The sequence below is a fragment of the Talaromyces amestolkiae genome (genome assembly GCF_001896365.1).
Source record: "Talaromyces amestolkiae strain CIB chromosome Unknown scaffold4.1, whole genome shotgun sequence".
Classification (NCBI taxonomy): Eukaryota; Fungi; Ascomycota; class Eurotiomycetes; order Eurotiales; family Trichocomaceae; genus Talaromyces; species Talaromyces amestolkiae.
The window spans coordinates 628,883-641,961 of NW_024468040.1; the positions used below are offsets into that span (position 1 = coordinate 628,883).

At 46.8% G+C, this 13,079-nt stretch overlaps 4 protein-coding genes across 4 annotated transcripts; 3 read left to right on the top strand and 1 right to left on the bottom strand.

Moving 5' to 3' along the window:
• Positions 1–316: 316 nt before the first annotated feature.
• On the top strand, positions 317–5,463 carry BHQ10_002800 (uncharacterized protein; the record flags this gene model as incomplete). Its single annotated transcript, XM_040874986.1, has 8 exons — positions 317–401; positions 471–727; positions 796–932; positions 999–1,169; positions 1,229–1,389; positions 1,463–2,176; positions 3,802–4,032; positions 4,115–5,463. 8 exons carry the CDS (start codon positions 317–319, stop codon positions 5,461–5,463), a joined length of 3,105 nt encoding a protein of 1,034 aa, XP_040731304.1.
• A 2,054-nt stretch (positions 5,464–7,517) lies between these two features.
• BHQ10_002801 (uncharacterized protein) lies at positions 7,518–10,078 on the top strand (the record flags this gene model as incomplete). The annotated part of the gene is made up of 3 exons (XM_040874987.1): positions 7,518–8,082; positions 8,133–9,137; positions 9,186–10,078. The coding sequence occupies 3 exons, from the start codon at positions 7,518–7,520 to the stop codon at positions 10,076–10,078; spliced, it is 2,463 nt and encodes an 820-aa protein (XP_040731305.1).
• A 524-nt stretch (positions 10,079–10,602) lies between these two features.
• BHQ10_002802 (uncharacterized protein) lies at positions 10,603–11,577 on the top strand (the record flags this gene model as incomplete). The annotated part of the gene is made up of 4 exons (XM_040874988.1): positions 10,603–10,933; positions 10,990–11,083; positions 11,136–11,269; positions 11,336–11,577. 4 exons carry the CDS (start codon positions 10,603–10,605, stop codon positions 11,575–11,577), a joined length of 801 nt encoding a protein of 266 aa, XP_040731306.1.
• Positions 11,578–12,054: 477 nt separating this feature from the next.
• BHQ10_002803 (uncharacterized protein) lies at positions 12,055–12,980 on the bottom strand (the record flags this gene model as incomplete). Its single annotated transcript, XM_040874989.1, has 4 exons — positions 12,055–12,168; positions 12,226–12,315; positions 12,376–12,690; positions 12,816–12,980. The coding sequence occupies 4 exons, from the start codon at positions 12,978–12,980 to the stop codon at positions 12,055–12,057; spliced, it is 684 nt and encodes a 227-aa protein (XP_040731307.1).
• Between the last annotated feature and the right edge of the window lie 99 nt (positions 12,981–13,079).

Sequence of the window (13,079 nt, forward strand, 5' to 3'; positions counted from 1 at the left end):
GAAAAAATGCCCCATAATCAGGCTAATATATTGAGATACTATACGAACATAGCTTCACATGTCCGTCATATAATTAACCGAGCGTTGAGCATGTATCGAGCAGGCTAATTGAAGAATGAAGGAAACATCACCCGACCCCATGTTGCATCAACCAGAATCCGGGGCTCGTGCTATACAAGTTGCTCCAGGTTGAAAATGGCTTATAATGCCTCTCATTCCAATTGCCTCCCCATAGCTTTCAACATCCAGTGTGTTACATGATCAGTGATCCAAGCCGGATACGTCATTTTTGACTTGATTGATACGTTAGCCAATAATGAAGTGCCTCACAATCGCAATTCTTGCGTCGACCGCAACAGCCTTGAATAATGGCCTTGCCGTTACACCCCAAATGGGATGGGGTTAGTGTCCTGATTTTTCTTTCAGAAGGATTGAGTAACAAGTGCTGAGACATGATGCGAGTGGTATAGATGATTGGAATGCCTTCGGATGTAGCCTGAGCCAGAGCCTTATCCTGAACACAGCGAGCGTCATCGTAAAGACCGGTCTACGAGACTTGGGTTATCATTACGTGATTTTGGACGATTGCTGGTCGTCAGGCCGGGGTTCTAACAACTCAATCATTCCCGATTCTTCAAAATTCCCTAACGGCATGGCCTGGTTGGGAAACCAGCTTCATGCTCAGGGGCTCGGCTTTGGAATGTACTCCAGTGCTGGCACAAAAACTGTAATTTATTCCTAGCCATGAATCCGTTGACCTGTTGAGAGAACGCCAGGGCTGACATATGACTTTAGTGTGCTGGTTATCCGGGGAGTCTGGGCTATGAGACGGTAGATGCTGATACCTTCGCCAGCTGGGGTGTTGATTATCTAAAATACGATAATTGCAATAACAACGGCGAAGCAGGGACCCAAGCTGCAAGCTCTGCCCGGTATGACTCTTTCAAATTTACATCGCAACCACTTGGATGGTATCCTGTGCTGACTGTCCGAAAAAGTTATGAGGCCATGGAAAAGGCACTAGCAGCCAGTGGCCGCAACATTCTCTACGCAATCTGCAACTGGGGTCAAGACTCTCCTTGGATCTGGGGGCCTTCTGTTGGCAACTCTTGGAGAATCACGGGCGACATCACGGACAGCTTCAACACGGAAAATTCTGTCTGCCAAGTGTAGATGATTCCCCTTTCCCCCTTTCTTTCCAATTTCCCTCTAATATTATTTTATACAGGCCAAACTACGGCGGATACGGTTGTTCCGTAACTCAGATCTTGTCCAAACAAGCTACGATTTCATCGTATTCGGTAAAGGGCGGCTGGAACGATCTTGACATGCTCGAAGTTGGAAATGGAGGAATGAGTGACTCTGAATATGTTGCTCATTTTAGCTTGTGTATGATTCTTCAATTTTTTGGACTCCCCAACACTCACGGAACTCTTGAGCCGTGCTGACCTTTATGATTTAGGGGCTGCGGCAAAGAGTCCACTCATTATGGGCAACGATATGACCAAACTGATTGCCAGTGACTATTCCATTCTTGCTAACCCTGCTGTCATTGCTGTTAATCAAGATCCTCTGGGAGTTGCTGCTACATACCGGTGGACTCAGAACAACATCCAGCTTTGGAGTGGACCTCTTGTTTCGACAAGTGGAAGCTCAGTGAATGATCAGGTAGTGGCGTTATACAACAACGGCGGATCAAGCGCCACGGTATCCGCAAGCATCTCGGACATCTTTGGCTCTTCGTCGGTCCCGTCCGTTCAATTCGAGATTCGAGACCTCTGGGGCTCGCGGTTGAACGATAGCCAAGCTCAAGCCATCTTGACCAACGGTGCAGCGGCCAACCCATCGTTGCTATATAATGCTACGGCAAAGTCTTATGCTTCTGGACTTGCACAAGGCGATTCTAAGCTTCTTGGAACATCCATTGGTAGCGTTACGGCACCTGGTGGTAGTATCAGTGTCAGTGTTCCCGCGGATGGATGCAGAATTCTCCGACTTCGCGCTGTAACCAGCTCGTCAACGTCGTCCTCTACTTCTATATCCACTACTACTGGAACTTCGACTACCACCACGTCTCCTTCTCAGCCACTGCAGACACACTGGGGTCAGTGTGGTGGTCAAGGTTACTCCGGACCGACTCAATGCCAGTCCCCTTACACGTGCCAGGTGGAGAACAGTAAGTTTCAAAACTCCGTTTCATCACAGCCTTTTTCTTGCAGTGCCATACACTGACTAAGATTGATTGCAGCCTATTATTCTCAATGTCTATAAGTGAATCTACTGTGTGAAGTAATCCTATTGGGTTGAATATCTTTTGACTCTATCTGAATGCCGGAATGATCCCCATTCCCAATACCTGTCACTGCGGTGTAAAAGATACCCATAGTAAATTTACTTCCAATATGACTCCTTTTAAATGAAATAACAAACATACACCATGGATAGTTGGTGACTTGTATAAATTATTTGTGGTTTCAGAAATTTGTAGACTCGATTAGTTAGATTTGAGCCCTAATTGCTTATGACCTGAGAGAATTATCCTAGCGTCAGAGCTGCGATAACAAGCGTGGAGCTCAGCAGGGCCAGAAGGAAGAGGAATAGATACGTTTTATAGTCTCATTGATATTTTTTCCGGATAATGGGATCAAGGTTTGCTAGGTATGAACAAGAATCGATGCTATATTTTCGCGGACTCCATTGCAGTATTTAAGATGTCCGAAGCGTCATAATCACAACGAGTTATCGTAGAACGTATGAAACAATTTAGCCGGAGAACTCCTCTCCCCGCTGAAAATCATCATCAAAATGAAACTTAATTTGTACGGACAAATGAAATTAGAATCCTCGCTGTTTCGCGGAATGTCGCATTGCTTCAAACAATCAATTTAGACGTGGAAACGGTAGGTTTACTTCGTCAGAGATCCCCCACAAAAATGAAACTGTGGGGATCATGATCGACAGGGCTAAATTCAAAATGTTTGTTGCAGGAAAAATCAATACTGAGTATTGTCCACCAAGAGTGAATTTTCAGATTCAAAATTTGCCGATAAGTTCCACAACCGTGGAGAATGATTGCTAAATATGATTTTACAGGTATTCTCCTAAGGTCATAGGTATTGATGTTTAATTAGTCTAAATTCTCTAGAAGTAAGAAATTACAAGTTATCTGACTTCTTAGCTCTTATAGACTTTGGACAAAGACACTAAATTAGACCACTGTAAGTTCCATGAAACTGTATTTTGGAATTTTTCCAGATAAGATATAAAAGATTCATAGCTTCCGATGTTTTTCACATAGAGGCCTCGTTTCCACGCTTTACCTCTAAAAGTCAGCACAGCTTCCCCCTTAGAGTTGAGTCCTAGATATGATGACACACAAGATAAACACAATACAATACACTACGACTTTCCACTCTGCACATATTACATGGACCTGAATACCTCCGCAGGAGGATCGCCCAAATTGGACATCGGAACTCCACAAGATGTAAAGAAGTCTGGTGAACGTTCATGACATACATTTTATCGACTAAAGCTATACCCTTCTCAGGTGCCCCAAGATCCTTATGCTTTGCTCACCTTGGCCATTCTTTGAAATATTCTGATGAAGTCGAGATATTTCCGACCTGTCTATCCCGCAGGAGTTTGCGCTATTATGTATATACCCTTTACGGCATAACTTTTGGCTTGAGTCCAGGTATATAAAGCCTAAGAACAGAACATGATTGTCCTCACTATTGAAAAATATTTTTCTGAAGCCGCCAGAATATCCGTGGAAAGACAAAATGATTCTATTCCAAGTGGTTCAAGTCTTCGCAGCTACAGTGGTGGCTGCTGCTGCTGCTACTGATTTATCGCGACGACAATCTTCTTCGACCACGGCCGTCGTTGATCTTAGTACTAATCGAGGAGCAACAAAGCACTTGGCCTCAGGATTCATCTACGGTATACCGGACAATGAAACCCAAATTCCAGACCACTGGTATACGAACATGGGATTCGAGTACAACCGTGGAGGTGGCGCTCAAATGGGTACGTTTTTTCTCCTTTATCCTTTCTACTTGGTTGTTATGAGTTGGGAAGAAGGATATCAATTAATCATATCGCTATAAAGATGCGCCAAATCGTGGCTGGGTCTGGGGCTTAAATGAGTATAAAGGACGGTTCCAGTCAACTCTGTCCAACTATCAAGTCACTCGAAAGTTTGGGGGAACTTTCATTATTCTTCCCCATGATATCTGGGGCACCGATCATACAAACTCGTCGACACATTGGCCGGGCGATAATGGTGACTGGAGTAGTTATGATGCCTTTCTCGATCAGCTGTTGTCAGATATTAAGGCAAGTAACATGGTGGACCACAGTGTATTCGACATATGGAATGAGCCAGATATTTCCATCTTTTGGGCACGCTCTTCAGCTCAATGGGTTGAATTATATACTCGGACACATCAGAGGATTCGCTCTGACTCTGCTTTGAACGCTATGCAAATCTCAGGGCCGACGTTGGCCTATCGCCCCTCATCAAGCAACTCTTGGTGGACAAGCTGGCTGCAGGCTATCAAATCGAACAATGCAATACCTGATCAGTATGCCTATCATCTCGAAGGGGGTACCACGGCAGTGGACAATGACCTTCAGACTTCCAACCAGACTCTCGGGGCTTTGCTATCGCAATATGGCCTACCGGAGCGCCAGATCAATATCAATGAGTATGCAAATACTGGCGAGCAAGTTCCTGCAGGTGCTGCTTGGTGGATCGCTCGATTTGAGCGCTATGATGCTATCGGCCTACGAGGAAATTGGCGCGGTGGCTGTACACTGCATGATCTCTTTGCTGATCTACTTACAAAGACATCCAACCCAAATTCATGCGGTGCTACTGACTATGCTCCGGCGCCCGAATATCCAGTGTACGAATATTACAATCTCAATATGACAGGACATCGCGTTGCTACACAAGGCTCAGGAGATCGACAGATAGACGTCTACGCCACCGTTGGCAGTGACGGGGTGGTGCGCGTGCTCTGTGGTGTCCGCATCAACACTGGCACTTGGTACATTACCATTGACAATCTTAGCTCAGTCGGTCTGCCTACGTCCGGGACTCTTAATATTCAGACTTGGGGATTCCCCGGTGGAAGTAGCGTCTTCTCTACCGCATCGGGGTTGCAGAACAAAGGAGTTGCTTCTCACAGCTATTCAGGAAACTCTGTCACATTTCCTGTTTATCAGACCGACACATCAACTGCCTGGGCCTTTGAGTTTAGGGCAGGCTCGGGCACTAGCAGTACCACAACTACGTCGGTATCTTCAACTACCAGTACCACTAGTACTTCTCCGTCTGCAGCTACTCAGACGCACTATGGTCAATGTGGCGGCGAGGGATGGACAGGCCCTACGCAATGCGCACCACCCTATGCATGCGAGAGTGAAAATACATGGTATTCCCAGTGCTTGTGAGTAGGGATTTTTACCGCACATTGTGAATATTGCCACTTGTATAGTTTTCGATGTTTGCCAATTGTCAAATGTCGATGTCGGATCATATCAATTGTAAAAAGAATGTTCTTTCCCTTGTTAAGTTTCAATTTGTGTCTACTGAAATTTGAAGTCTTTCCATCAACTATAAACCATATGATCCGGTGAGACCAGCTAAGGGGGAGATGGCTTATTCCTACTCTCTGCTCGAATAGACTGCTCTGAACTGGACATGCAGGAAACAGCCTGTATAGTTGTATGTTAAGGACTAATTCTGTCTAATGATCACTAAAAAGGCATGGTCAAATAGAAAAAGCAACATGAGGACAGGAAAGAGAAAGTAAAATAACAAGTTCCTCGCGCTCAGACAATCTTATATGGGTAAGGGGGAACAGGAGCTTCCGGCGGGCTGCTCTCAGGATTTCCGGTTTACTGGATGTTCAGTATCTGAGCGAATTTCTCTCTGGAACTCTGATCCCCACGGAGATTGGGTATCTGCTCGTGGTCCGAGAAGAGCTTCATGTTCGAGTTAGGTTTAAAGGAGAGTGCTGTTGTTAATATCCGTGAGAGCTCTTATCCTAAACATGCTCTCGTTGTTAGGCATATACCTTTAAATCTTACTAGAGAATCAAACGAGATGAAATAATCTCGTTTAATTTGATCATTAAGCAATTTTTCCAGGCAAACTGTTCGTAAGATTCAAGATTTTTTGCCGAATATCAGATTTACCAGGTGCAAGCTGCAGTACAGATCACGACTCTCATGATTACCTATCAACAACAAATCCGTCGGTTAATTTGCACAAAACCACCGCTCGGTTAGACATGAGGAAGAACTGGTTTCATAAAACATGACGAGTTTTGATACATGAACTGGCCGATACTCCGAAGGGTCTGGATATTACTTAGATCCTCTCGAAATCAAAATAGAATCTTCCCCGCAATTTGGCGAATTTGCTTGCTTTCTCACTGCCGAGTGACCTCAAAATGAAGAGGAAATCATAATTTTATTAGGCTGATTTATGCCGTATGACATTTTCTCACATGTGTGGAGTTGTCACTCTCGAACAGTAGTTGTTCAAGGGGCAAAAGAATTAGGGTTGACTCATCCCAGAACTCATCAAAGAAGAACATCAAAACTTCAGTAAAACACTTCCCGATACCTTGACCATGATTCATCTCGCTCCCGCTCTTATTCCGTTGCTGCCAGTTGTCTCAGGCCTTGCACTTCCTACATATGTACACACATAAAATACCAAAGAGGCAAGAGCAGGGTGTACTCTTGTGTCAAACCACTATGGACACCTAGAGATCAACCGGTCCATTGGCTAACCCCGATAAAACTTCCAACTGTCTTACAGCAGAGCAGCTGAAAGTCATTGATATAATCTATTGCTCTTGGTATGCTCCCGACGACTCCATGATATTCCCTCAGTATCGCTATGGAAGAGAACGTCAATTCGCCATGCTGGCCACAGGCGCCGTGGATGGCGGCTTCAGCAAAGAACTCTTTCAAATATCTCGTAATCTGGGATTTGAGCTTCTAGATCGTGTTGAATGCAGAGCCCATTGTCAAATCGTAAGGCTTGGATGCCGACAACTTCCCTTTGATAAAAGCAATGCTGACAAGTGGACTTGTAGAAGTTATCAAGAGCTATGATTTATAGTGCTTGAATCTGAAAACAAAAAAAAAAAAATATCTACTAATTAGAGATGATGAAGAAGATCAACATAGCTTCCACTTTCCAGGGATGTTGGCCGAGGCGGTTCGGGGCCAATAAAGCGGGAGGTGGATAACTCCGCGATCCACCAAGTACATCACTCGCTCACTGACACATGCTGCTCCTTCTGTGTCCTTCCATTTTGCTCACAATACATTCTGCCATTCTATCGTTCTATCATTATCGGTCTCGTTTCTGATCGCTTCCGATAAGCTAACCGCCGTGTACAGAAATGTTTTCCAACAAAACCGCCGACGCACTCAGATAACCCCGCTACTCCTTTTCCCTGCACACCCATGCGGTAGACCAAGCTGCCATGGTCGCCATGCCATCGGACCTCCAAGTGTTCGTGAAATGGAAAGAGCAGACAGTCTTCGCCGGCGAAGACGTTGAGTGCACAATCACCTTCAAAAATGTTGCAGAGATCGCGGAGGAAAAGGCCAATAATCCGTCCCATCAGCAACAACACCAGCGCAGAGTGTCCCGACCGCTAAATGCTTTGAATGGTAGCAAAAACGATGGCTATTTCGCGGCGAAGTCTTCGCCTACGTTCTTTTTCAATGGGAGTCGAAGGTCCGTTCCATCGAGTCCTCGCCGGCCGACGCTGGGCTCGCATCGAGTGTCGGCGTCCTTGAGCTCGCCATTGACGGGGTCTCACAGCTTTCCTCCTCTGCATACGCCGTCGCAGTTGAACAATGGAGCTCCCAACTCGCACAAACACAAACGATCGGTATCGATTTTGTCGATAGAGAGTGATAATGGAGGTGCATTGGAGAAGTCACCAGCAACACAATTCTCTCGTTCACGGCCATGGGGTCACGGGCGGTCTGCGAGCTTACAGATGCCTCCTAGCCGCTCGAATGGATTGGATGAATTCTTGGGTATGCACCGCGCGATTTCATTGCCGTCTACGCGTATTGACTCTCTTTAGGAAACGGCAGGAATTCAGCTAGAGGCATCCCGAAAGAATCGGCTCTCAGCCCGCGACTTGAGGCTGAAAAGACCGGTCGAACTATCCCTACAAGTCCAAGCAATGCAAGTCATTTGAGAAGCCCTCGTACCAGACCTCCATCATTTCCTACGGATTTCAAGTTTCCACCAAGCCCGGACCCTGCAGCTGAGACGGACGGCAATACCAATGGTGCTCCTGCAGCCGCAAATGATGGTCCAGCGTCGCGACCGCTGTCGAAACAGCCTCCATCTCTGACGCAGCAAGCACATTTGGCTCCTGCAACAAGGATCCTCTCGAGCTCTAGCGCCAATGGAAGCAATAGAAGCAGTGGCGAGTTCTATGCGGCGAGTAACAACTCAACCGATACACTCGAGTCTGAATACACGAATTACGGTGGGAATAGATCAAAGGCCAATCTAGTTAAACATCGACGGCATTACTCGAGTTTGGAGCCGATTGGCAGGAAAAGAGATGCATTGACTCTGTTGATGGGGTATGCCCAGGTCAGCGCATCGTTTACTGTTGACGGCGCTCTGATCAACCAATCGGCATTTGAGGAAGTGAAGCGCAAAGGTGTCGTTGGTGGGCAGACCAGCGGCCGTAAGCAGGAGAAACCGCGGCGCACTGGTGGGTTTTTGGGCGCATTTGGATGGGACGCGATTGAAGAATCTATAAGCGGGTTGCTATCGAACGGCGATCTCGAGGGTTTGAGGGATATGAGAGGAGTTACCTCTTCCAACTCTATTCCTCTCCTTTCGACACCACAGTCCCTTCTTTTTGTTGATTTGCGACTCGGTCCTGGAGAGGAAAAATCATATTCGTTTTCTTTTACTTTACCTCGAGGTCTGCCGGCTAGCCACAAGGGAAAGGCTATAAAAATATCCTACAATCTGGTGATTGGTACGCAGCGACCAAGCGGTCCAAAGGAATCGCAACAAGTCAACCGGATCAACGTACCGTTTCGAGTTTTTAGTGGAGTTAATGGTAAGTACTATGTATTTAATCTGGCGGCATAGTACTAACAATGCATAGATCAAGGAGATGTTCTTGGCCATGACCTTATGCAACCTTACGTCTTACTACGTGATGAAGCGCGTGTGCAGAAAGTGAGTAGCACACCACGTCCGCCTCAAAAAGACAAAAGTATAAGTGGTCCGACATGGGCTACGGCTCCTGAATTTTTGTCGTATGTAGACGAAATCCTGGAGAAGCATGAGACACAACATCTCCGCACCCCTGGACCACCATTGGGTACACCACTCGAGAGAAGACGCTCCAGCACTGGACAGGGACCGCCTCCCACCTGTAAAGAAGCGATTGAGTTTGCCATTCTTCGAAGTAACCATGTTAACACTTCCAATCGGAGCGCAAACCGGTTTGATATCGCCCGGAATGGCCGTCGCATTGCCGTGGTCGTTCTCAACCGTCCATCTCATCGATTAGGCGAGACGATTCTTGCCACGATTGATTTTACAGATGCAACCCTACCATGCTTCTCTTTACGAGCGACGTTAGAGACCTCTGAAAAAGTTGATCCCTCATTAGCATTACGATCCAACACGAGCATCCATCGAGCTACTCGACGTATATACGCTTCTTATTTCGAAAACACACTCTTCTCCACACGAGTGGTCTTTAGCCCTGCGATCCCAATCTCAGCGACACCCACATTGTTGACTACTGGTATCAAGCTCGACTGGGATCTGCGCTTCGAGTTTGTCACGACACATTCCAAACATGACACAAATGTGAGTCTGTCTGGGAACGGACTTTTGGAGCTGCTTGGTCAAGATGAGCGAGGGTCGGTTTATTCTGCGTTGGAGAATCTGCCTAGCGAGTCATTTGAAATTGCGATTCCGTTGACTGTTTATGGCGAGACGATTCGGGAGCCGTTGGCTGAGGAGGTTGAGGGCTATTCCATTTAGGCCAGCATGAATCGAGGAATACTTCCATATAGTCTTTTGCAGCCGTGTATAGCAATCGCTCAACTAGATATTTACAGATGAACATATAGTCACATGACCGGTCACCCAGGCAACGTGATTTCGTCTCGGAGATCTGGGCGGGGAGCCTTAGGCTAGTTCTTACTCTAGAAGCACTATACACTATATATCAAGATTCCTCATTGCTATGCTCATGCTCATTGCTCATTGCATCTGGAACGAATAACTGCGCTGGAAATCACTAATTGACTATAGAATTCCTACCGTACGTGAGTCCGAGTCGTCTGTTGTCCCGCTCCACCTCCACTTCGAACCATCAACTAACAGCGTCATCGCATTCCAGMCCTGCCAGTAGGACGAACATTCCAACCCACATATCGAATCACGAACCGAACAGCCAGCAAGAAGTCTACGGCGAACAGATAGAGGAAGCAAAATGGCTTCCTTCCTGAACACAATGTGTGTACTCCTTCCACACTCCCATCCATCCCAACCCAAACACCACAATGTCTACCCTGAGTGCAACAGCTGCTGCTCCTAGCAGTGGCCTCACCCCCTCCGACTCAACCCAAACAATAAAAGCACGCCATCACTACCTCCCCATCGAACCACCCTCCTACCTCTCCACAGCCGTCCGCGCTCTCAAGGGCACTATCCCGATACTAACACCACCCAGCAACGCGCGCACAAAGGGGCCTTTTAAGCCGCGTTCGTCGCGAGGTACGACAAGCTATCAACTGCGAAAGTTTGCAGAAGAGACGCTGGGTAGTGGGAGTTTGAGAAAGGCGGTCAAATTACCGGAGGGCGAGGATGTGAATGAGTGGTTGGCTGTTAACGGTACTTCTTCTTCTACAAGAAACCTGTATGGGTGATGACTGACGAGTGATGAACAGTGGTCGACTTTTACAATCAGATCAACTTGCTATATGGGTCCATTACAGAGTTCTGTTCGCCGCAATCATGTCCCGAGATGAAAGCTACCGATGAGTGAGTTTCTTACCATCCTTTTCCATCAGAACCAATGTGCTGACGGAAAAAGATTCGAGTATCTCTGGCAAGACTCCGAAAACTACAAACGACCTACCAAAATGTCCGCCCCAGCATACATCGAGCATCTCATGGCCTGGATTCAGGGCAACATTGACAACGAGCAATTGTTCCCCAGCCGAACCGGTAATCCCCCTTTCCTTCCCCTCTTTTCCCATTTTCTTCAGCCATACTAAATTTGGTACTGTCCAGGCGTGCCCTTCCCAAAGACCTTCCCCGCTCTAATCCGACAAATGTTCAAACGCCTCTATCGCGTCTATGCGCATATCTACTGCCACCATTACCACGTCATCCTCAAACTGGGCCTTGAGCCGCATCTCAATACCTCTTTCAAGCATTACGTGCTTTTCATTGATGAGCACAACTTGGCCAGCGGAAAGGACTTTTGGGGTCCGTTGGGGGATTTGGTGGAGAGTATGTTGAAGAGCGATTAACTTTCTTTCTTTCCTTCCAGGAGGGGGAGTGTTTAACGAATGGTTCGGATGGGTTTCGTTTATTGGGTGAGGGATGGATGGATGGATGGATGGGGGTGGTGTTTAGCATTGCATATGGGTTGCTTTTTAATATCTTCCTATGGTCTGATTACTGGCGTTGTCTTGGCCTCACGTCTTTCTCGATTTCCAAGGTTTTTATGTGCGTATGGCATTACACTTTCTATGTTTCTACTTGTTTTATGACATAAATAATGGCATAGCCCTTTCAAACTTCGAATTCGACTAGGTCTTTCATATGTACCACTTACGTACCCTACAACCCTACTAGGGCTAAGATGTCACGGAACACGATACAGACAAAGGAAAAATATATTTTAACAATTTCGACAGCTAAAGTCTACTTCACAGAAAAGAACTTTGTTGGTGGTGGTGATGACATATAATATAGATGATGAGAGGCGGACAAGAGAGTTTAATTTACACAGCGTCGGTAAGAGCTTTGTTGAGACGGTTGATCTTGGACGAGACGCTGAGATCGATGGTGCGGTCACCGATTTCGACGATGAGGCCGCCGAGGACATCGGGTTGAACCTGCACCATTTAGTACGCAGTTAAGAAAGGGAAGGGCAAAAAAAGAGAAAGGCATACCTTGGTGACGACCTTGAGTTTCTTGCCCTGGCTGAACTCGGACTTGGAGACGGCCTTTTCGATGCGCTGGATGGCCTTGTTGTCGAGTTCCTATCCCTTATTAATATTTTTTCTTATTGTTCCTTTTTGAGGATGTAGAATAAGGCATACCTGAGCACTAGTAATACTCAACTCAATCTCACCCTTATGCGCGCTAATAAGAGTCTCAAACTTCTCAATGACGCCCTCCAACAATCCCAAACGGTTATTCTCAGCCAATGTGCTCAAAAAGTTTTTGAGGACTTCGTTCTTGTCGCCTCCAGCAACGGTCTGCAATTCCTTGATGATTTGTTGCTTGTCGCTGACGCTGAGGGTAGGCGCGTTCAGGATGGTGGTGAGTTTGGGGTCCTTTTTGAAGACTTCGCCGAGCTGGGAGAGGGATTTGGCAATTGCGTCCAGAGAGGAGGTTTTAGCGGAGGCGGTGTACTATCCAATGTTCTGTCAGTTTTATGGAGGTGATTCTATTTTTGATGCCGGTTGATTTTGAGGACAGCGCGCAATTGAGACCCAGAGGATTGGCCCTGGGAGACCGTAGATGGGAAAAGACTGACCAATGCGTTGGCATAAGTACCATCAACACCGTACAAAGCAACAGGAGGTCGCACATCCTGCTGAGTAGCAGCAGCAGCATACGTCCTCAATCCACCCACGGCAACGGATCGGGGAACAGCAAAGTTGCGAAGCCCAGCGCGGGCGGCGACACGAGCAGACAACATCGCGATATATCGATTTCTCCGGTGAGAAGTAAGAAAAAGACCGGCGGTCGAGGTCTGGTGGGAGGTTGAGGGTCAATGGAGAAGAGAGAGAGCTTGTCC